Raw genomic sequence first — 24,184 nt, forward strand, 5'->3', positions numbered from 1 at the left:
GTGGTGTGGCGGTCGTTCATGGGCAAATTTTCTCATCAAACTTTGTCATCAAAGTCTGGCATTCTCAGGATTTATGGTGCTTTCAAGACAACTGGGAACTCTGGAAAAAAAACAAGGTTGAATCATGACGTCAGTGATCTTCAGGTCGGAGCTCTAGAAAGAGGCCAGAGTTCCCGACATGCAATTCTGAGTTGGATGACCGTTCAAACGTATTATCCCGGTCGGAGCTCGTTTTTTTCACGGAGCTCGTTTTTTTCAAGTTCCCAGTTGTCTTGAACTCAGATTTCCCAGTTCCAGTGAGTTTCCAGTTGTTTTGAGCGAGGCAGAAGTCATGCTGGATTGACAGCATGGACAATGTTGAATGTTTATCCTTTTAAGCTTGGAAAAGAGACCCTTAAACCGAGACTTGGACCACACACCCACTCCACTTAATAGCAGGCTAGTGATTGCTTTGCTATGCTTACAGTTAGCCACTGATTCCTTCCAAACCACTCATTGTTGAATTTGTGTAATGTTTATTCCCAATGGCCGATGAGCACCGATACATTGTATCTTCATATGACAAGGATTGAAAAGGATTTGCCAGTAGATTGTCGACTTGATTCATGATGATGACTGCTAGCCAAGATTTTGAAAGTAAACTCAGCTAAAAAAGAAACGTCCTCTCACCGTCAACAGCGTTTATTTTCAGCAAACTTAACATGTGTAAATATTTGTATGAACATAACAAGATTCAATAACTGAGACATAAACTGAACAAGTTCCACAGACATGTGACTAACAGAAATTGAATAATGTGTCCCTGAACAAAGGGGGGGTCAAAATCAAAAGGAACAGTCACTATCTGGTGTGGCCACCAGCTGCATTAAGTACTGCAGTGCATCTCCTCCTCATGGACAGCACCAGATTTGCCAGTTCTTGCTGTGAGATGTTACCACACTCTTACACCAAGGCACCTGCAAATTCCCAGACATTTCTGGGGGGAATGGCCCTAGCCCTCACCCTCCGATCCAACAGGTTCCAGACGTGCTCAATGGGATTGAGTTCTGGGCTCTTCGCTGGCCATGGCAGAATACTGACATTCCTGTCTTGCAGGAAATCACGCACAGAACGAGCAGTATGGCTAGTGGCATTGTCAAGCTGGAGGGTCATGTCAGGATGAGCCTGCAGGAAGGGTACCACATGAGGGAGGAGGATGTCTTCCCTGTAACGCACAGCGTTGAGATTGCCTGCAATGACAACAAGCTTAGACCGATGATGCTGTGACACACCGCCCCAGAGCATGACGGACCCTCCACCTCCAAATCGAACCCGCTCCAGAGTACAGGCCTTGGTGTAACGCTCATTCCTTCAACGATAAACGCAACAACGTCCCATAGGCGACGTTGTTGCCGGTGAAATCTGGTGAGGACCTGCCTTACAACTGGCCTACAAGTCCTCAGTCCAGCCTCTCTCAGCATTTGCGGACAGTCGGAGAACTGATGGACGAATTGTGCGTTCCTGGTGTAACTCGGGCAGTTGTTGTTGCCATCCTGTACCTGCAGGTGTGATGTTCGGATGCACCTGTGCAGGTGTTGTTACATGTGGTCTGCCACTGCAAGGATGATCAGCTGTCCCTCCTGTCTCCCTGTAGCGCTGTCTTAGGTGTCTCACAGTACGGACATTACAAGCCCTGGCCACATCTGCAGTCCTCATGCCTCCTTGCAGCATGCCTAAGGCACGTTCACGCAGATGAGCAGGGACTCTGGACATCTTTCTTTTGGTGTTTTTCAACAAAATTCAGTAGAAATGCCTCTTTAGTGTCCTAAGTTTTCATAACTGTGACCTTAATTGCATACCGTCTGTAAGCTGTTAGTGTCTTAACGACCGTTCCACAGGTGATTGTTCATTAATTGTTTATGGTTCATTGAACAAGCATTGGAAACAGTGTTTAAACCCTATACAATGAAGATCTGTGAAGTTATTTGGATTTTTACTAATTATCTTTGAAAGACAGGGTCCTGAAAAAGGAATGTTTCTTTTTTTGTTGAGTTTATGATGTTGACATGACCTGTCCAATCAAAGCTACTGTAGATATAACGTGATTTGATGTAATTGTATCTGTTGTCAATGACCTTGAGCCTTCTTGGATGGGCACTTGTGTATTTTTTATAAATGTTTTCTCCCCAATTTTGTGGTATCCAATTGGTAGTAGTTACAGTCTTGTCCCATGCTGCAAATCCCGTACGGACTCGGGAGAGGCAAAGGTCAAGAGCTGTTGTGCCTTCGAAACATAACCCAGCCAAACCTCACTGCTTCTTGATACAATGTCGCTTAACCCCGGAATCCAACCGCACCAATGTTACCGGAGGAAACACCGTACACCTGGTGGACCGTGAGTCGCTAGTGCAGATGGGACAACAACATCCCTACCGGCCAAACCCTCCCGTAACTTGGACGACACTGGGCCAATTTTGCGCTGCCCCATGGGTCTCGCGGTCGCGACCGGCTGCGACAGAGCCTGGACTCGAACCCAGTATCTCAAGTGGCACTTTTAATGTAACTCTATGGCAGCACCCTGAAGGGGCTTGAATTTTCGAGCTCCACCTTTAGATTTTGTGGTGACCTCGTGTCCCCATTAGTGACAGAACACTGAGCCAATCACCACGCAACTGGAGAACATCACCAACCCCTATGCTCCGTATTTTCCGCTGGCTTCCCCACCACCACAAAAAACACTGAGCTTGGCTGAAACGCCTGCGTTTTGGAGTTGCCTTACTCAAGAAAGCAAAAAAGAGACTAAGTTTGTATGGTTTTATTCATGAAAACATTTTTTTTTACTATGTTTGCTTACTGATATGTGAAATGTAATAATGCCCAAATAACATGAAAAACAAGTGTGGCTCCAAACAAGCGCAGTTTCCACAGGTCTGATTTATAACGGGAAACATGGTTATGTATGGCGTGGGCCAAGTTTAAATCTCAATATTTTTGTGAGTGCGAAGTCTTTGCAGAAATAGAGCATGCAGATATTTAGTGTAAAATGTACACAATGTTTATGAGGCCCCTGCTGTGCTGATCGCTGCAAAGTTTATAATGGAAATCGACACATAAATGCTCCACATAAAAAAAGTATCGACATAGTAGGAAACGGGCTTCCATATTCTACTGATTAAGTTTCCCATGATGCAATGCGTATCTGTCATGGCTGCTCACTGGTGCTTCTCACTGCACATGGGTTGAAATGAACAAATGTATACAATTACATTGAAATAGGCTACATTACAGTAGTAAGGTTATATATTGTCAATTTACAATTACGCCGATCCTGGTTGGAAACAGTATTGACTTCTTTGTGCGACTGCTGCACATCACGTTTTGAGATGGTGCGGGAAGCAGAGATTCCCGTGCTCCGAGGTTTTTTGAAACCAAGCGAGGCAACGGAATGGAAGCAGAATGTTTTCAGCTCTGCAGGTGAGATTACAAATCAAGTATGCGAAAATCAGTGTTGTTATCACACTTTACATGTATTTAGGTGTAGATTTAGATTGTGTTTTGTGAGAAATGTAGCTACAATTAAACGATGGCTAGCTTGGTGGTGGCTAATGTGACGTTCAGCTAACGTAAGGTAACTACCCTAACAATGTGTGGAGACATATGGCACGCAGTTATAGCCACTGTCCGTCGGGTTGTCAATGGTTTGATGTCATTTGATGTAATGTCTCACCATGGTTCAATATTAAGGCTACGTGATATGATTAATCGAAGCTAGATTAATTGAACTAGCCAGTTCGCTCAATACAGTTTTGAATGATAACTAGTTAGCTACTGTACCAAGCACACTCGCTGTCAACTTGTGGGCGCAAAGCCTAGCTAACTAGAACACCCAGCTAGGTGGGCACTACTAGCTACAAAGGGTAGACCGACAGGAATTGAGTCATTTTAGGCACATGTATATCTAATTGACTGAGTATTGATCTCATACTCTACATTTTTTACTTTGAATATAACCTTACATATAGTTCGGTACCAGCTAGCTAACTATGTCACCAATATACAGGTATCAACTTAGCGAGCTATAGAAGCTATGTACCGATTCTTGCCACATCCCACCAGGAGCGTATTAATTACGCCTATTATTTTGCAAAACGTTTCGTAAACAAACGAAACGGGGAGGGACATACCTGAAAACTTTGGACAGATTAATTTACGTTCCAGCCCTCGGCCACGCATCCCCCCGTGAGGATGCAAATGTACATATATACGGTAGGTGGGTGTTTAGCTAGTTCAACTAATCGTAGCTTTGATCTCCTTAATGTGTTAGTTCTCGATACACTAGAGGCAGCAATAGTGAGTTAATCGCTGTCATGATCTTTCGCTGAACACTGTCAATTTACTGCATTGAAGCTGTGGCAACTCACGTTTATGATAGCACAGTGTGGCGAAGCATCCCATCCCCCATGAAAGAACGTAAGACTCTATGGACAATCACCATGCACGGTCGCTAATTCTCTATATGCTCGGCTATTTTCTTGGCATGTATGCTCATCTTTGCTAAATCCGAGGTCACTGGCTTTGCACAATAATCAGCCATGTCATCATATATTTCTCGCCCATCATCCAGGCACAGTACCGTGAGCTGTATCAAGTGATGTAGCTGTGTCATGGTTGTCTGGGCTGGTTTTATGTGCTGTTGTCAGAATAGACATGACTTGATATATTTTTGTCTCCATTTGGATTTAGCAAATTAGGCTATGCCTTTTGAGACATCACTCACCAACAAAAAGCACACTGTTTCTGACATCAGATTGTATTGAAATGATGTATTGTAAATGTGATGTTGGCTTAATTTTCACTACACTGCACAAGTTTAAAAAAAAAATCCAGCAAGTCTAAACTCATGACATAGAAATAAATGTACACACAACAAAAATATAAATGCAACCTGAAGCAATTTCAAAGATTTTACTTAGTGACAGTTCATATAAGGAAATCAGTCAATTGAAATACATTCATTAGGCCCAAATCTATGGAATCCACATGACTGGGAATACAGATATGCATCTGTTAGTCACAGATACTTTTGGTCATGTAGTGTATATGGACACCTGCTCGTTAAATATCTCATTCCAAAATCATGGGCATTAATATGGATTTGGTACCCCTTTTGTTTCGATAACAGCCTCCACTCTTCTGGGAAGGCTTTCCAATGGATGTTGGAACATTGCTGCGGGGACTTGTTTCCGTTCAGCCACGAGCATTAGTGTGGTCAGGCACTGATGTTTGGCGATTAGGCCTGGCTCGCAGTTGTGTTACAATTCATCCCAAAGGTGTTAGATGGGGTTGAGGTCAGGGCTCTGTGCAGGCCAGTCAAGTACTTATACACCTATCTCAATAAACCATTTCTGTATGGACCTTGCTTTGTGCATGGGGGCATTGTCATGCTGAAACAGGAAAGGGTCTTCCCCCACAAAGTTGGAAGCACAGAGTCGTCTAGAATGCCGTTGTGTGCTGTAGCGATAAGATTCCTCTTCACTGGAACTAAGGAGCCTGAACCATGAAAAACATGCCCAGACCATTATTCTTCCTTCACCAAGCTTTACAGTTGGCACTATGCTTTGGGGCAGGTAGCGTTCTCCTGGCATCCGCCAAACCGAGATTTGTCTGTCGGATTGCCAGATAGTGAAGCGTGATTTATATTTCAGAGAACGCGTTTCCTCTGCTCAAGTGTCCAATGGCGGCAAGCTTTACACCACTGCTGCCGACGCTTGTCATTGCACATGGTGATCTTACAATTGAGGACAGATTTGTACGTGCTTCAGCACTCGGCGGTCCTATTCTGTGAGCTTGTGTGGCCTACCACTTTGTGGCTGAGCCTTTGTTGCTCCTAGACGTTCTACTCACAATAACAGCACTTACAGTTGACCGGGAATACTCTGACTTGTTGGAAAGGTATCCTATCACGGTGCCATGTTGAAAGTGACTGAGCTGTTAAGTAAGGCCATTCTACTGCCAATGTTTGTCTATGGAGATTGCATGGCTGTGTGCTCGATTTTATACACCTGTCAGCAACGTGTGTGGCTGAAATGGCCGAAGCCACTTATTTGAGGAGGTGTCTACATACTTGTGTATATGTAGTGTACCATAACCCCACCACCACCACGGGGCACTCTGTTCACAACGTTGACATCAGCAAACCGGTCGCCCACGCTGTCTGCCATCTGCCCGGTACAGTTGGAACCAGGATTCATCTGTGAAGAGCACACTTCTCTAGCATGCCCACTGAAGTAGGTTACGAGGCCTAACGAGACCCTGGTGACGATGACGAGCACGCAGATGTGCTTCCCTGAGATATTTGCTGACAGTTTGTGCAAACCCACAGTTTCATCAGCTGTCTGGGGTGGCTGGTATGCCACACCTTGATACGCTACACCTGTCATGTGGATGGATCATCTTGGCAAAGTACAAATGCTCACTAACATGGATCTAAGCAAACATTGGCGAGAAATATGCTTTTTGTGTATATGGAACATTTCTGTGACCTTTTATTTCAGCTCATGGGACCACCACTTTACATTTTGCATTTATAGTTTTGTTCAGTTTAGCTAGTCCCCTCCCTGTGTGTGCTTGTAGCAGATTTGAGTCTGTTGCACTCGCCATTCTGAAATGTATGCTTATGTATTATGTTTGCTTGAATATTGAGAGGCCTTGGGCAATTCAGAATCATATTTCTCCCATACTGAATTGCCTTGAATTGACTGCTGAATTACTGACTCATTTGAGGTCCAGTTGTTTTCCATAATATCAGTTTCTTGAGAGTGCTGAAATGTATTTGAGAAGCTGAAATGTTATTAACAGTGGTTGAGAGTAGAGGTCGACCAATAATGATTTTAACGCCGATACCGGTTATTGGAGGGACAAAAAAAGCAGATGTCGATTAATCTGCAAATTTTTTCCCCCCTTGTAATAATGACAATTACAACAATACTGAATGAACACTTATTTTAACTTAATATAATACATAAATAAAATCAATTTAGCCTCAAATAAATAATGAAACATGTTCAATTTGGTTTAAATAATGCAAAAACAAAGCCACACCAGATACTGACTTAATGTTGACATCCCCCCCCCTCCCCCTTGTTCAGGGACACATTATTCAATTTCTGTTAGTCACATGTCTGTGGAACTTGTTCAGTTTGTCTCAGTTGTTGAATCTTGTTATGTTCATACAAATATTTACACATGTTACGTTTGCTGAAAATAAAGGATTTTTTTTTGTTGTTGCTGGGTTTGAACTTGAAAAAATCAGTTTAGGCATTTTTGAAAATTGGCGTTAAAGCTTAAATGACTATTTTTCATTAACTCATATGTTTTACAACTCTTTAAGATTTGAAATTATATCAAACTAAACTGTTTTTTGTTTTCAGGAATGATGACATGGATGTCTCATGGTTGGGTGGGGTATGCAAAATGTTTCAACTTTGAGCACCTCGATCTCTTGAATTTTTTGTTTTGGCATTCAGGTCCATAATGTCACTTTCTGACCACTTCTACCTTGGGCAAAACATGAATGGATGGATTAATTCAAATCAATAGGGGTGCCTGTAGCTTTATCATTGGAAGCATTGGCTTTGGTGTACTGTGGCTGTCCCAATCTATTTTCTCCCTAAGTGTGCACTTGTTCACTTCCCTTCATGGATTTGAAAGGACATTACTGGTTTATGGAAAGTCTTTGGCCCATGCCTGCATCAATCCAATGCTTTTACATTTGTGGGTACTAGAGATTGTTGGGATGCACGCTGTGTGTGTTTGCCAGTTTGTGGGGGTGTTTTAGTTTGCTTAGGTTTGCCAGTCTTCTGATACTGTACACCTAGCCTCTCCTCCTTCCCGTTGTTCTCTCTCAGCCCTCACTCATTCCCATCAGTGAAGCGCAATGCAATCAATGCTAATGAGCCCAGCCAGCCTCCCTGCTCATAAAGAACTAATGAAAGCTGTATAGACGCTGAAGCCAAGCACACAACCAATGCATAAAATGCAATTACTCCAGGCTGAGACACCTTGGCCTCATAGATGTTCTCTTTATAATTTAATATTTTGTTCCTCTTCCTCCCCCTTCAGCAATGCCCCTCCAACAGCTATAAGTCTGCATGCACACACCAAATGATCATCTGCAGGGCATTGTTCAATATTCTCATTTTGCTAATGGGAATATGGAGTTGGATTAACAATATGCGAGAAACAATATAAGACAAATGAAGTAGGTGTGTTGTGGAGGTAAGAGGCCCTTGGAGTGAGGTACAGCGTATGGTCCAGTGGCATGCTTGATTTTCTCCATTCCTGGATGGTAATGGTTCTGGGACAACAATAACGAGATGGTTTGGCTATAATACTTTGACTCTAAACAAGTAGCCGTTGAGGTAATTTGAATTGGATGTAGAGGTATCTGGGGGATCTAGAGGCATCTGATGTCATTGCCATTTTCCTGTGTTACCTCTTTATCTCACTGCTTCTTCTTGTTTGCTTTCCAGAGGCGGGTCCCCTGCTGCAGTCCCTGTTCGATGGAGACTTTGAGGCGGTGCTGCTGAGTCCTCAGGTCCTGGACCTGCTTGGTGGTGGAGACAGCAGCGACGGAGAGTCCATCGATGCCTACCTGGAGAGACGGGTCCTGGCCTACCTCAACGACAGCACACAGGAGGACAAGGCTGACCGGTGAGAAACAATAACTGAGTAGGGATCTCATGCTAACACCTTCAATGTTAATCAATTCATTGAATAAAGTGTTTTTAGTGCTGTACTGGAACAAAAGCCTGCATACTCTAGCTCTCCAGGATCCAAGTTGGTGTACACTACATTAGGCTTTATTATAAACAAGGCTAAACAAGATTGAATATGCTTTTATATAAGCCAACAGATTGCCTTTTTAAGTGTACAGCAATATGAATGAATAAAATTCTTCATGTAATAGAGACTTTTCTAATGATAACCTTAAGTCTAAACTCTACTAAAACGGCAGTATCAATGAATATTAATGCTCAGTTTGTTGTGAGCGGCATTGTGGTACCACTGGCAGCAGAAAGCCAAAGACTGTTACACTAGGTGTGTAGTCTGTTTTATAAATGTGCAATAAGCATAAAACACAATTCTATAAGGAATAGCAACTCGTTCTCATTCTGAGAAATAAGGTAAGCCACTTGATTTCAACATCTGAACGAAGTGGGCAGTCTAGCATGCTGTTCAAACAGTTGGAAACGGACAGAACGGTGTGTGTGTAACAATTCAACTGTTCTATGTTAGCAAGCGTATAGATCCATGTTGGCTAAACTTATAAAGATCTGTTTACTCGCTAGAATGTGGGCTTGTGGTTAAGAGAGTTTGAGACCTGTGTTAATTCTCTATAATGCCTGCTACAAGAAGTTAGTCATTATTAGTGAAGGTGCGTTTTGAATGGTTCTGGTAACAAGTGTATTTTCATATTTTTTTGTGGGTCTTACGGTTTTGGAAGGCTTCTATTTTGCCTAGTTATAATTTCACAAGCCCTGATTTCATTCGATTATTGCTGACTGTTTGAAATGCAGTGTATTTGACCTTTAGTTGCACAACAAAGCTTATTTAGAGACAAATAACAAAAAAATCATGATATGTATTGTATGACTCACCCATAAATCATGTTTTTTTTGTGATGGTTTTTCGGACATATCGCCCAGCCCTAGTACACAGTGACTTTTATTGAGGGGAGTGATAGGAGAATTACCAGGCACGGGCTGTTCCCTCGCTGAATGGAGCCCAATGAAGCTTCCTGCTACATGAATTATTAATTTTTAATAAGAACAGCTTAACATCTCCTCCTGTCCCGTGGGAGAATGGGTATTTCAGCAGGTGTTGCTACTCTATCCCCCTCCTGTATTGGATAATTTATTTCGGTCTCTTTCCATTTTCTGCGGTTGTCAGCTAGGTGTGTTGGAGAGGCCTGTACTGTGTGTATGCATAGCTTTAATTGATGGGAAGCAGTTCCTCTTTGCCCTGAGTCTGTGCCTGGACAGCCCAGTCACCCTATTGAATGAGTCCTGCTGTGAGGACTGGAGCAGCCCGCTGTGTCCACTTCAGGAAGGCTGCTGCCCTGATTTGCAGTGTGGAGATTAAATGACCGTATCTTCAGTGTTTCTTTCTCCCCCTTCGTCTCTGTACTGAGCTTGTGGTCGCTTGTTTTGGAAGCCTCGTTTTATTGCTTCTCTTCCTCTGAACTCCCTTTCATTTAGTTCTCTAGCCTTTCTGTTGCTCCTCCTTTGTTCTGTTTTCGTTATTCTCTAGTGTCTAATAGTTCTGTGTTCTGTGCCTTCCCTCTGGTCTCCCTCATTGTTCTTTCTCTCTGTCCCCCAGACTCCCCCCCCCCCCCCCCCCACACTCACGGATCTCGTTCCTATTCATTGTGACATTACGTTCTGTTACCTTTCTTCTCTTTCTCAGGGAGAATGCCTTGCTGGCCCTGGCGGTGTCCTGCCTGCACCTCTTTGCCCAGAGTAACTGGACGGGTCCCCCTGTCGCCATCCATGTCCCTGACCTGCTTCCTCCGGCCCTGCTCACCTCCCTCACTGAGGTACAGTAACAGCAGGGTTTTTGTTACGAAAATGTGGCACCGGACAACGTGACTGGGAAAAAGTTAATTTACTGCCCATTTGATACATTTACTGGACTCATAGGCATTGGATGCTTAAGAAGTCATGCTTTCTGGTGAATTATTTTAAATTATTGTATTTATTTTTGTATAGACAGGAGTAATTATATAATTTTGGCACATTTATTTTCTTTTACTTCCCGATTGGACCCACCGCTATACCATTTATCTCCTGTCCTATTGCTTTTCCATATCAACTTTCTTTCGTTGTCAAGTAGCCAAAGGCACAATCCTATTAGCAATCCATCCTAGTTGCATCTTTAGATTCTTCCTTTTTCTAAGTTTCTAAGAGAGATTTTAATCTGTCACATATGGAATCACGGTGTGCTGTTCAGAATGGTATTGTCGGCGCATTGGTCTAAGGCACTGCATTGCAGTGGCAGTTGTGCCACTAGAGATCCTGGTTCGAGATCAGCCGGCCTCGACCGCGAGACCCATGGGGCGGTGCGCAATTGACCCAGCGTCGTCTGGGTTAGGGGAGGGTTTCGGCAGGGGTGTCCTTGTCCCATCATGCTCTAGCGACTCCTGTGGCGGGCCGGGCACAGTGCACGCTGACACGGTCGCCGGGTGTAGTGTTTCCTCCGACAAATTGGTCTTCCTGGTTAAGCGGGCATTGTGTCCAGAAGCATTGCAGGTTGGTTGGGTTGTGTTTTGGAGGACGCATGGCTCCAAAACAGTGACGTTGCAGTGATGAGACGAGACTAACTACCAATTGGATACCACGAAATTGGGAGAAAAAGAAAGTGTATACAAATATTTTTCAAAAATAAAAAAGTATTTTCCCACAAAATGCATTTTGTCAAATGTTTGAAAATTAAGTTTCATTGGCGATTACATGAGTTGCATGTTCTGTTAAGATGCATTACCATAATCTTAATGTGATTTGTGGGTGAACACCTTAATGGGTTATCCTTTTAAGGATCCACCCCTTTTTTCAATTTTCCCTAAAATGACAACCAAATCTAACTGCCTGTAACTCAGGCCCTGAAGCAAAGATATGCATATTCTTGGTACCATTTGAAAGTAAACAGTGAAGTTTGTGGAAATATAACACAATCGATCTGGTAAAAGATATTACAAATAAATATATTCCCCTACCTTCCTTTCACATTGTTATTTATTTGTATTATTACAAACTGTTCTTTTGTATTTTTTTTGTACCATCTTTGAAATGCAAGATTGGCCATAATGTATTATTCCATCCCAGGTGCAATTTAGAGTTTGACCACTAGATGGCATCAGTGCATGTGCAAGTTTTAGACTGATCCAATGAACCATTGATTTTCTGTTCAACATTGTGTCAAGACTGCCCAAATGTGCCTACTTTGTTTATTAATAACTTTATGTTCAAAACTGTGCACTCAAACAATAGCATGGTATTCTTTCTTGCACAGGAGTGTTGTAATAGCTACTGTAAATTGGACAGTGCAGTTAGATTAACAAGAATTTAAGCTTTCTGCAAATATCAGATATGTCTATGTCCTGGAAAAAGTTATTGTTACTTACAACCTCATGCTAATCACATTAGCCTTCGTTAGCTCAACCGTCCCATGGACACAGATCCTGAAGAAGTAAAAAAAAAAAAGACGTATTCTGCAGCGTTAATTTCCTTTCACTGGGACTAAGGGGCCTAGCCGAATTGTGAAAAACAGACCCAGACCATTATTCCTATACAGTGTGTGCTGCTCGGCCATAGAAACCCATTTCATGAAGCTCCCAAAGCAGCGTTCTTGTGCTGTTGTTGATTCCAAAGTTTGTTGTAACCGAGGACAGAAGATTTTTAGGCGCTATGTGCTGCAGCACTCAGCGGCCCCGTTCTGTGAGCTTGTGTGGCCTACCGTTGTTGCTCGTAGACGTTTCCACTTCACAATAACAGCACTTACAGTTGACCGGGGCAGCTCCAGCAGGGCAGGAATTGGATTAACTGACTTTTTTGGAAAGGTGGCATCCTATGACAGTGCCACGTTGAAAGTCACAGAGCTCTTCAGTAAGGCCATTCTTCTGCCAATGTTTGTCTATGGAGATTGCATTGCTGTGTGTAAGATTGTATACACCTCTCAACAACGTGTGTGGCAGAAATGGCCAAATCCACTCATTTGAAGGGGTGTCCACATACTTTTGTGTATATATAGTGTACCTTAATACCGACCTTGTGCCATACCTGTGTATTTGGTAATTCGGCATTGAACATAAGGGGTGGTGTTTCCAAACACCACTAATAGCATTGCTAACCTTGGGATTACAGACTTAACACGTACAAGTAAAATCAGCGCATTGCATGATAATATATTAAAACTATAGTTCCTCACAGTAAGCTATTACATTTATTATTATTTTTTATCCAACAATCCCCCCTTCGATAATCAATAATCCACGGTGTGAAAGAGCAATGGAAGTTTTAGGGCTACTGCTGCATTGGCCTATAGGCTGAGTTCCATGCACTCATTTCATTAGCTGCCAAATTGTAAGCTTCCTCCGGACTTTCTAAAATAATTGCTTCCACAATTCCATGGTCGAATTTTGCCTATAGGCTACTTTGAGACACCTCATAATATGAAATCAAACATTCAGGTTTTGAACAATTCTATTTTCAAAATGCATAGTGCCTCCAGCTCACATTGTAAAATAACGGGTGACGTGCTGATAGCCTGTTGCCTGCACTTGATTGGTGAGCTTCCATTACCAGTTGAGTAATAAAAATAGTAGCTCTTTATAATCGTGCACCAGAACTGTTTCACACGCGATTGCTTTTAGAATTGTTGCATAATGAATGGGCTTATGAAAGCACTTTTTACTCCAGCAGCAACCAGCTGAGGAGATGCAGGAGAAATCCCGCTCATGTGTTGTGTTGGATAAATAAGATGCATGATGACGAAATAAAATAATAATAATAATTTAATTACACTAAATTATAAATTATGAAAATAAACAGACTGACGAGCATGACTGGTATTTCCATCAATGAATATAAAGCATTATTTTGCAATGTGATTTTTTTTTTTCTTTCTCCTGGTCAATTTGGCCCGGGAAGTTTTATCTGCTTTTATTTATATCAGCACTTGCCAACTAACAGACACCCCGAGTAACAGTAACTCCATCTCCTTTTCTCTACTTAAACTACACGCACACTGCCTTTTAAAATGTATCCACAGCCACCCTTCTCCCAAGGTCTGACCTAGAGGAGCTCAACCTTTTAGACTGTTCTATTTCCCTGAGAAGACTTCACCAGCCCATCAACTGTTTTAGAAGCTGATTTGATTTTGGATGCAAGAATTGCGTTTGTGTGGCAGCACTGTGACTCTGACATGGTTTGAATGGTGAGGACAGATTACCCCATGTACTCTTTGCTCTGGGTAATGAGGATGTATAGAGTGAGTCTGCGGAGGAAGGGATGAAGTAGTGTTGCACAGTAGAACAGAACCATGGTAATATCACAGTATCAAAACGTCATGATACTTATGATACCAACATTTTAGAGTACCGTAGTACCATTTCATATGATATTATCACATTTTTCATCCCTTCCAATCTGAAGAACCAGTTGGCGCCTGTTATGAAATGTTTCTAAAGTCAGTTTTACTTATAAATTCAGTTACATTTAAGCAACAGCAACTAATAGTCTTGTATGCACCAGTCCAATAATGTCACTTTCATGCACATCTCACATGTGGAGGCTGTATTCAGCCAGCAGGCAAGCCGCATGTCCTTCCAGCAATCCCTCACCTGCTTCTGTCTGCTCTTCCTACGCCTCTATCCTTCAAATCAGTTTTTTAAATAGAATTTAGCCGTGATGGCGAGTGGGGATGCAGACCATGGTGAGTTTACTGTTACATTTGATACATTGAAGCAGAGTGAGCAAAATGATATATTGTAGCATTTCAATGCTTGGTATAACCAAGTGCACAGGCCAGTCTGTGTAGGCTTTGCAATTGCAAGTTCGCTGTCATGCAGCCTCTGAGTAATAGAGGAAAAATGGAGCATGCTTCTATTTTTATTTCACCATTATTTAAACAGGCAGGCCAGTTGAGAACAAGTTCTCATTTACAACTGCCACCCGGCCAAGATAAAGCAAAGCAGTGTGACAAAACAAGAGTTACACACAGGATAAACCAACATACAGTCAATAACACAATAGGATGTGCAAATGTAGGAAGTTAAGTCAATAAATAGGCCATGGAGGTGAAATAATTACAATTTAGCATTAACACTGGAGTGATAGATGTGCAAGTAGAGATACTGGGGTGCAAAAGAGCAAGAGGATAAGTAACAATATGGGGATGAGGTAGTTGGGTGTGCTATTTACAGATTAGCTGTGTACAGGTACATTGATCAGTAAGCTGCTCTGACAGCTGATGCTTAAAGTTAGAGGGGGATATATAAGACTCCAGCTTCAGTGATTTATGCAATTCGTTCCAGTCACTGGCAGCAGAGAACTGGAAGGAAAGGCGGCCAAAGGAAGTGTTGGCTTTGGGGGTGACCGGTGAAATATACCTGCTGGAGCCTGTGCTACAGGTGGGTGCTGCTATGGTGACCAGTGAGCTGAGATAAGGTGGGACTTTACCTAGCATAGGCTTATAGATGACCTGGAGCCAGTGGGTTTGGCAACAAATATGTAGCGAGGCCCAGCCAATGAGAGCCTACAGATCAGTGGTGGGTAGTATATGTGGCTTTGATGACAAAACGGATGACACTGATAGACTGCGTCCAATTTGCTGAGTAGAGTGTTGGAGGCTATTTTATAAATGACATCGAAGTCAAGGATCTGTAGAATCGTCAGTTTTGAGGGCATGTTTGGCAGCATGAGTGAAGGAGGTTTTGTTGTGAAATAGGATGCCAATTCTAGATTTAATTTTGGATTGGAGATGCTTAATGTGAATCTGGAAGGAGAGTTTACAGTCTAGCCAGACACCTAGGTGTTTGTAGTTGTCCACATATTCGAAGTCAGAACCGTCCAGAGTAGTGATGCTAGACGGGAGGGCGGGTGTGGGCAGCAATCGGTTGAAGAGCATGCATTTAGTTTTACTAGCGTTTAAGAGCAGTTGGAGGCCACGGAAGGAGAGTTGTATGGGATTGAAGCTCATCTGGAGGTTAACAGTGTTCAAAGAAGGGCCAGATGTATACAGAATGGTGTCGTCTGAGTAGAGGTGGATCAGAGAATCACCAGCAGCAAGAGCGACGTCATTGATATATACGGAGAAAAGAGTCGGCCAGAGAATTTAACCATGTGGCACCCTCATAGACTGCCAGAGGTCCGGACTACAGGCCCTCTGATTTGACACACTGAACTCTGTCTGAGAAGTAGTTGGTGAACCAGACGAGGTCGTCATTTGAGAAGCCACGGCTATTGAGTCTGCTGATAAGAATGCATTGACTGACAGTCGAAAGCCTTGGCCAGGTCGATGAAGACTGCCGCACAGTACTGTCTTTTATCGATGGCGGTTATGATATCGTTTAGGACCTTGAGCGTGGCTGAGGTGCAACCATGACCAGCTCGGAAACCAGATTGCATAGCGGAGAAGGTACAGTGGGATTCGAAATGGTCGGTGATCTGTTTTGTTAACTTGGCTTTCGAAGACTTTAGAAAGGCAGGGTAGGACAGATATAGGTCTGTAACAGTTTGGGACTAGTGTCTCCCCCTTTGAAGAGGGGGATGAACACGGCAGCTTTCCAATCTTTAGGGATCTCAGACAATATGAGAGATGTTGAACAGGAACCAATATACACAGGCAGTTAGGAAAGCAAAGCAAACTTTTTCAAACTGAAATTTGCATCCTGTAGCACAAACTTATAAAATTCTGGGACACTGTAAAGTCCATGGAGGATAAGAGGCACCTCCTCCCAGTTGTCCACTGCACTGAGGCTTGGAAACACTGTCACCACTGATAAATCTACGATAATCAAGAATTTCAATAAGCGTTTCTGTGGGCACCAGTTAAGCCAGGTGAGGTCTCCGCGTGTGTGGGGTGGGGCAATAGAGCTATCTAAGGCATGTTGAGCAGGACTGAGGGCTCTACAGTGAAGTAAAACAGTAAGAACTAGCCAACACAGCAGTAGACAAGGTGTATTGTAGAGATGCATAAAGCATTCACAGGTGTCGATCAGGAGAGTTACGACAACAATGGGTGAATGGCGATGAATGGGCAGAGCGGGTCAGTTAGCTTTACAGCAAAGAGAGCATGCACATTTTATATAATTTCACAAACCATGCCACGGGCCATTTTTAAACAAAGCCCATGTTGTTAATTATTAGTTTGATAACAAACAATGTTCAGTCATGTTACCTACCTAGCTAACAACATTGAATTGACAGTAGCTCTTGCCAAATTTGATTGGCCCAGGAAGTAAGGAAAATGGTCTGCTACGTAGGATATGTGCTTCAAATGTAGGATTTACGTTGGCCTAATGTAAGCCTAAACTATATCTTTATCAAAAATCTATCTTTCTGGGTCTTCCTACATGCTGTTTGGGAGCGGTATGTGTTTGTGGGAGAGATAGTGGTGTGTATTTTTATGAGGGAGATAGTGTGACGGAGGGAGGGAGAGTGTCCGTTAACTGAAGAGTAAACAAGAATTCATGCAGTTTTCCCCTTACTGCCACAATGACATGCAGATCATTATGCATGTATATTCCCTCCTTTCCTCTAGCCAAATCACCGGCAGTCCTTTGCAAATATGAGCAAATAAGCCTATGCAATTGTATTATACAGTGAACAGTTTGGAGTATTTGATTATGTGTTGCATTGAGTAGAAGTGTGAATACAACGGGTGTAGACTTAACTGTGAAATGCTTGCTTACGAGCCCTTCCCAGCGACGCAGAGTTTAGATTTAAAAAAAAAAAAAAAAATATGACCCACCACCTGGATTCCTATGTAGTGAAATTTGAAATAGCTTTTTACTTTGGATAAAAGTTGAGACTCAGAGCTAGAAAATTGTATATCATACACTACAGTTGAGGAACAATGGGAAAGTAATTCTGCTTTGAAAGTTGATAAACTTGTAACCATACTTTTGAGAAAATACACTTTGAATGTATTGGTACACCTACTGGAGAGCTCTTGTCTATACCCATTCAGCATAGTTCACACCCTCTTAAGACTTAGCCCCCCCCATTTCTTTAAGGATCACTTGAGGCCATGTGCTAAACCGAGTGAATAAGCTAGTGTAGTAAACAACCAATGGTGAAAGTAGTAGTAGTAAAAATGCACTTTTTTATCTAGTTCTCTGCCTATTTCCTAATCTGATCATGTTCTTCACATTATCATCTATATCAAATAAAATCAACGTTTATTTGTCACATGCAGCAGAAGGTGTAAACGGTACATTGAAATGGCTACTTGCATAGTGGAGTCTTTTTTTTGTGTGTTTTTTGTTGTTGAATTTTATCCCTTTTTCTCCCCAATTTCGTGGTATCCAATTGTTTTTAGTAGCTACTATCTTGTCTCACCGCTACAACTCCCATACGGGCTCGGGAGAGACGAAGGTTGATAGTCATGCGTCCTCCGATACACAACCCAACCAAGCCGCACTGCTTCTTAAACCTCTTAGTAGTTAGGGCGCATTTTTTTCAACTTTTTGATAAAAAGCGTGTAAAATTTCAACGTCCTGCTACTCATGCCAGGAATATAGTATATGCATATGATTAGTATGTGTGGATAGAAAACACTCTGAAGTTTATAAAACTGGTTAAATCATGTATGTGACTATAACAGAACGTGTGTAGCAGGCAAAACCCCAAGGAAAAACTGTAAAAAAAAAAAAATATATATCCCTCCGCCAGTTCCCTTCTATGTCAAGGGAAAATAGATAGCGCCCAGTTTACAGTTCCTACAGCTTCCACACGATGTCGCCAGTCTTGGGAATTGGGTTGAAGTTAATCCTTGGTGAAATGAAGAATAGGCACTTCCTGTCAGGTGGTACACTGTGGATAGTTATGAAAGAGAGAAAATCGTCCATGATATGTTGACTTGCTGCTATTGAATACAGATCGCCCCGTGATCAATTTGATCGATTATTAACGTTTACAAATACCTAAAGTTGGATTACAAAAGTAGTTTGAAGTATTTTGGCAAAGTTTATAGGCAACTTTATTAATTTTAAAAAATGACGTTGCGTTTTGGAAAGCTGTTTTTTTCTGGATCAGACGGGCTTTATAAATTGACATTTTGGGTATACATGGACGGAATTAATCGAAAAAAAGAACCAATTGTGATGTTTATGGGACATATTGGAGTGCCAACAAAGAAGCTCGTCAAAGGTAATGCATGTTTTATATTTTATTTCTGCGTTTTGTGTAGCGCCGCTATGCTAATTCTTTTGTTTACACCTCCTTCAGGTATTTCGGGGCGTGCATGCTATCAGATAATACCTTCTCATGCTTTTGCCGAAAAGCATTTTAAAAATCTGACATGTTGGCTAGATTTACAACGAGTGTAGCTTTAATTGAGTACCCTGCATGTGTGATTTAATGAAAGTTAGAGTTTTATTGAGTACTATTAGCATTTGGCACTACGCATTTCCATTTCCTGTTGGCTAGGTGAGATGCTGGCGTCTCAGTGGCTGTAAGAGGTTACCCGGAAGCCAGCCGCACCAATGTGTCGGAGGAAACACCGTGCACCTGGCAACCGTGGTTAGCGTGCACTGCGCCCGGCCCGCCACAGGAGTTTCTGGTGCGTGATGAGTCAAGGATATCCCTACCGGCCAAGCCCTCCCTAACCCGGACGGCGCTGTGCCAATTGTGCGTCGCCCCACGGACCTCCCGTTCGCGGCCGGTTGCGACAGAGTCTGGGCGCGAACCCAGAGTTTCTGGGGGCACAGCTGGTGCTGCAGTACAGCGCCCTTAACCACTGCGCCACCCGGGAGGCCTCGTGGAGTCTTTTTTTTGTTTAGACATGTGAACAATGAACCATTATCTCAACTCTAATGCCGTGTTTAAAACAACTGAGAACTCGGAAAAATACATTTGAAATGGTCATCCAACTCGGAATTCCAACTCAGCACCCCGGGCCTCCTCCTAGAGCTCAGTCTTTCTGACCTGAAGATCAGACATGATTTGACCTCGTATTTTTCAGAGTTCCCAGTTGTTTTGAATGCGGCATTAATACTATGCACCATGCGTGAATCTGCAGGTAACAAAAGCTAACGAACTAGGGTCAATGTTGCATAGCTAGCTAACATTAGGCTGGAACTGGCAATGAAAACGACTTTCTGACAATTAGAAACACATCTGAAAATGTAGCAAGACACTTACAACTTCTCGGGTTACATGGATGACAACTTCTCCTTCTGTCATGATGATGTAATCCGGAGACAGGTGTTTTATACAACAGCCTTCTGTTTTCTTTTTGACTTTCTCCACATTTGGCAATCATTCTCTGCTTCCACCGGGCATTCCACCGATTTCAAAACTCTGTTAACTTCTGTGACAACACTGTCGGTCTCCGTTTCTTCCCCAACACCATCAAATGAATGCCTGGTTCAATAAATGTTTTTACATAATTCAGGAATTTCCTCATCGTCTGATTCATTTTCAGTATCAGAGCGAGTCAGCATGGCAAGGTCGTCCTCCAGAAAAGAGTCAATCACAACTTTTCCCCACTGATCTTAGTCTAATAGCGCCTGTCAATTTCAGAGCAGCAATGTTGAGTGGAAGCAACACCTCAGTTCATGAATTCTTTAAAGAACAAGCTGCTGTAGAACTTTCTATCTGCACATACTGAGCAGCTAATGTTATAGACCGAAGCATGCTACATGGCAGACCAATCCGAAGTCATCTCTCGGCATGTCCAGCCCATCCATTATCTCAGCCAATCATGGATAGCTGTAAATTTAACCTTGTATTTACAAATGTCATACAAGTTTGTTATTAAGGCACATGAAAGTTCACATGTTCCAGAAGACATTCCTGCCAAAAAATGTATATTGATAATAAAAATAAAGTTTAAATGCCTCCTGTGAAGTAGTGATGTGCGACACATGCCTAGCTTCCTGAAACGGTTTACAAATGGTAACACAAGGAATAAAATACACACATGCAGCTATATACAAGGAGTACCAGATCAATTTGCAGGGGTACATGAAGGCTGGGTAAAGTGGCTAGGCATCAGGATAAGTAGTAGTAGACTGAAATCTAACCCAACCCCTCTGAATCGGAGAGGTTCCCGGGGCTGCCTTAATCGACATTCACTTCATCTGTGTCCGGGGAGCAGTTGTTGGGGGTTAACTACCTTGCTCAAGAAGCAGTGTAAAAGTGTGTGTTTATGAGAGTTTAGTTTGTGTATATACTGTGTAGTATACATGTCACTGATACCCTGTGGTATCGTGATACTACTCGGTGTCATGATACTTGGACTGGTATTGTTTGTAAAATGTTATCGTGACAACTGTAGGAGGAATGGGAGAGGGACAGGACCCAATTATGTGAGGGTGAGGAGACGCGATTGGTCGACTTTATCTCACATTACACCAGAGACCGTCGTTCTGCTGTTGAATACTTTTCCAGGCTGTGATTCATCTGCCTTGTTGTTTAGAGGACCCTTGTAAATGGAGCTCCTCCATTTATGCATTGTGATCAACTCAATAAGTGCATGCAATCACTAATGTGCCACTGCATTTTGAGGAAAAAATGTATAAAGTTGCACTTATTGAGTTAATAAAAGTGTTTGTTAAAAGTGGTGGACTGGAGACACAGGCAAGAATCAAGACCTTTCTCTGGGTAAATCGCTTTTCCCCTCATACCCACTGTGGCAGAGCCTGGGGACAGGCCACTGCCATGGACCAGAGCTAAGAAGATCTCAGGGTACAGAGGCTCAGTGAGGCAGACAGAGTAAATGGTTCAAACTTAGACTTTATTATGTAATTTACCTACAGAAATGCTTACAGATATAACTTCAGTAACAGTTCGATAAGTTATACCGTTTCTTAAAATGTCTTTTATCCCCAACCTGTCAACTGTTGGGGCTGATTGTCCAGCCGATCACACACTCGATTGACTAATGCCCCTCAGCTAGGCTCCATCAGCCTACCAAGTGGGAATGTGCCAGAAAGGCGCTGGAAGGTCGCGGCAAGAGGGTTAGAGTTGTCGTCTCGGGCATCACTTCAGGGGACAGAGCGGCAAAGCGACAACAGATCATGGATCTTTTCCTAAGCCGTATACCAGTCTAACTCCTCTCTGTGTCCTCTCCCTCCCAGCCTGGGGCCCTGACCTCAGCCCTGCTCAGCAGTCTTCTCCTGGATGGAGAGTCCGTGTACTGCCTGGTGGGGAATCCCTTCCTCCTGCTGCTGGCCAGGGTCCTGCTGGTCAACTGCTCTGCCAAGCTGGATAGCTTCGAGGTAAGCGATAACATAGCGGAGATATCACTTTGTCACTGGACATTAGCTGAAGCTGTGATGGTGAAATGACACTCGTCACGTCCACATGTGTCTCTCCCCGACACAGAAAAATTAGTTGCGTGACAAAGGCAATACAGCAAAGATTCTGGTCAGGGAGACTGATGTGTACTTGACTCCTTCAGATGTGCTGTGCTTGATTTGCGTTTCTCGCTCTAAGCCACTGGAACTGGGAGAATCATTGGCTGTGTGTGCAGAAACCTATTCCTTCATTGCCATTCCCTGTCCACACACACAGTAATGGTTTGGATTTTCACTCCATTTCCAGCACACAAATACATCTCTAGATGTATTTATTTACCCCTACCCCCTCCCTCTGTGTTGAAACATTGGAATCCTGGTATTCCAGGGAGATTAGTTCACCAGGGTTATTATTCTTGGAGGAATAAAACAATGGGGTGGGTAGTGAGTCATGCTTTCTATTTTTGGAGCTCCTAACAGCGTTGCAAAAATAAATGTAAAAATCTGTTATTCAATTATTGCACCCACGCGCCAACGAGCGTCTGCGTCGCCAAGGGCTAAAATAGAAGTCAGTTCTTTTTCTGACGCAGATCGCGCTGCAAGTCCTGCCTCTCCCATCTCCTCATTGGTTTATAGAAGCAGGTACTCAGGTGCCATTTTCTCATTGGTTATACCCATGTGGGTGACTGCAAGATGAACGAGGTCAGTGGCGGTAATGCACCTAATTTATGAAAGTTGCCAATCGCAATATAAAGTCAAGAGAAGAAAAAGCCTGGAAGGAGGAGAGATGACTAGAAACGATTGACCGTTTGACCGTTTTCTGTCTGGATTAATTGTCGGAGTAGAGGACCTTGTGCGTTTCAGGTAAAATAACAACTCTGTGTTTATATCCCAGGACAAATTAGCTAGCAACAGCAAGCTAGCTAAATAGGACAAATTAACTAGCAAGTGCAAACTAGCTAAAGTGTCATAAATGTTTAATGCTCCAAATTAATATAATTGGTTCAGTTTGTTTTGATATTTTAACCTGTGTGTTGTGATCGTGTTTGGTGTGGGGGGACAAAATATATTAATGCACAATAGCGCACGTGTGCAGCCAGTATGGGTTCCATGTAAGGCATGTAACTTAAACACTTCCCTTCAGCAGGTTATTCACCTGTAAATATTTTACAGCCGTAATGGCTAAATAGTAGTTATTTAACTCCATATTGGCTGCCTTTGAGTTTCAGAAGCTCACCACCACATCCTAAAAGAAGGCTGTTTTAGAGGGTTCCATTTGCCTACATATTATAACATGCTGAAAGAATGTGTGGTTTGATAAGAAATATTCTAACTACAAGATCCATTCTAGAGATCATACTATTAAAGTTTACGTGACGCGTACACAGATGTACGTACACAGACGTACGTACACCGACACACACGTACACTTACCCTTGGAGTTCAGCGGCGGTCTAACTCAAAGGCACGCTGTCTGTTGCCCCCTCCATCCCCCTGTACCTTATTATCACCCAGCTTCTCCACCTCTCCCATCCCAGTCATAAAGAGAGGAGAAGATGGGGCTGTGACGTTCATCTGCATATCACCCTCCTCTGATGAGACGGCAGTGTGTGTGCCCGTGTGTGTCATAAGAATATTGATTCAAGGAGGCAGACGATTAACGATACGGCGACACGGTCGGGATAGCCGGCCTCGTGCATCGCAAATGAGAAAGATGTCCTCCCTGGAACGCAAATGGGCTTTTCACATGGTTCACTACCTTTGGCCATGCAAGAGAGAAGGGATAGGGGAGAGAAACGCGTACATGGCTGGGAGCTGTTCTTTTCCCTGCCACTGTGCGTTTTGGTCAGAGATGAAAAAAGAGAGTTGGCAACTTTTTGGGCTGTTTCAGCCTCACTTAACTACAGCATTCTTTTGATATGTGTGTTAGTATGTAGGGTCAAAGTGGGTTGTCGTATGTGTTCAGTTCGTTCAGGCACTAGTACTGTAGTTATTTATTTGCTTGTATTATTTAGTTACTATTATTTACTATGGTTATTTAGTTACGTGTGACCTTTATGTATTGGGCCGGTGGTACGAAAGCGCTCACTCTCCCATGCTCTTTCATTTATTTGTTTGTTTGTTGTTCTGCTTACCTTCTCCCATACACACTCACTAACCTGTTTCTGTTTTCTATGTTCCGCG

At 42.8% G+C, this 24,184-nt stretch overlaps 1 protein-coding gene across 2 annotated transcripts in view; it reads left to right on the top strand.

Annotated features, from left to right (window-relative positions):
• The first annotated feature begins 3,136 nt into the window (after positions 1-3,136).
• The window catches only part of ttc27 (tetratricopeptide repeat domain 27), a 119,573-nt gene continuing 98,525 nt past the window's right edge, over positions 3,137-24,184 (top strand). The window contains exons 1-4 of one of the 2 annotated variants that reach the window (XM_020481718.2): positions 3,137-3,453; positions 8,511-8,691; positions 10,447-10,576; positions 21,842-21,982. In XM_020481718.2, the coding sequence (XP_020337307.1) occupies positions 3,363-3,453; positions 8,511-8,691; positions 10,447-10,576; positions 21,842-21,982 (543 nt within the window). In that variant the 5' untranslated portion in view covers positions 3,137-3,362. The remainder of the gene's footprint in view (positions 3,454-8,510; positions 8,692-10,446; positions 10,577-21,841; positions 21,983-24,184) is intronic. The other variant, XM_020481719.2, reaches the window with a different exon arrangement.

The sequence above is a fragment of the Oncorhynchus kisutch genome, linkage group LG4 (genome assembly GCF_002021735.2).
Source record: "Oncorhynchus kisutch isolate 150728-3 linkage group LG4, Okis_V2, whole genome shotgun sequence".
Classification (NCBI taxonomy): domain Eukaryota; kingdom Metazoa; phylum Chordata; class Actinopteri; order Salmoniformes; family Salmonidae; genus Oncorhynchus; species Oncorhynchus kisutch.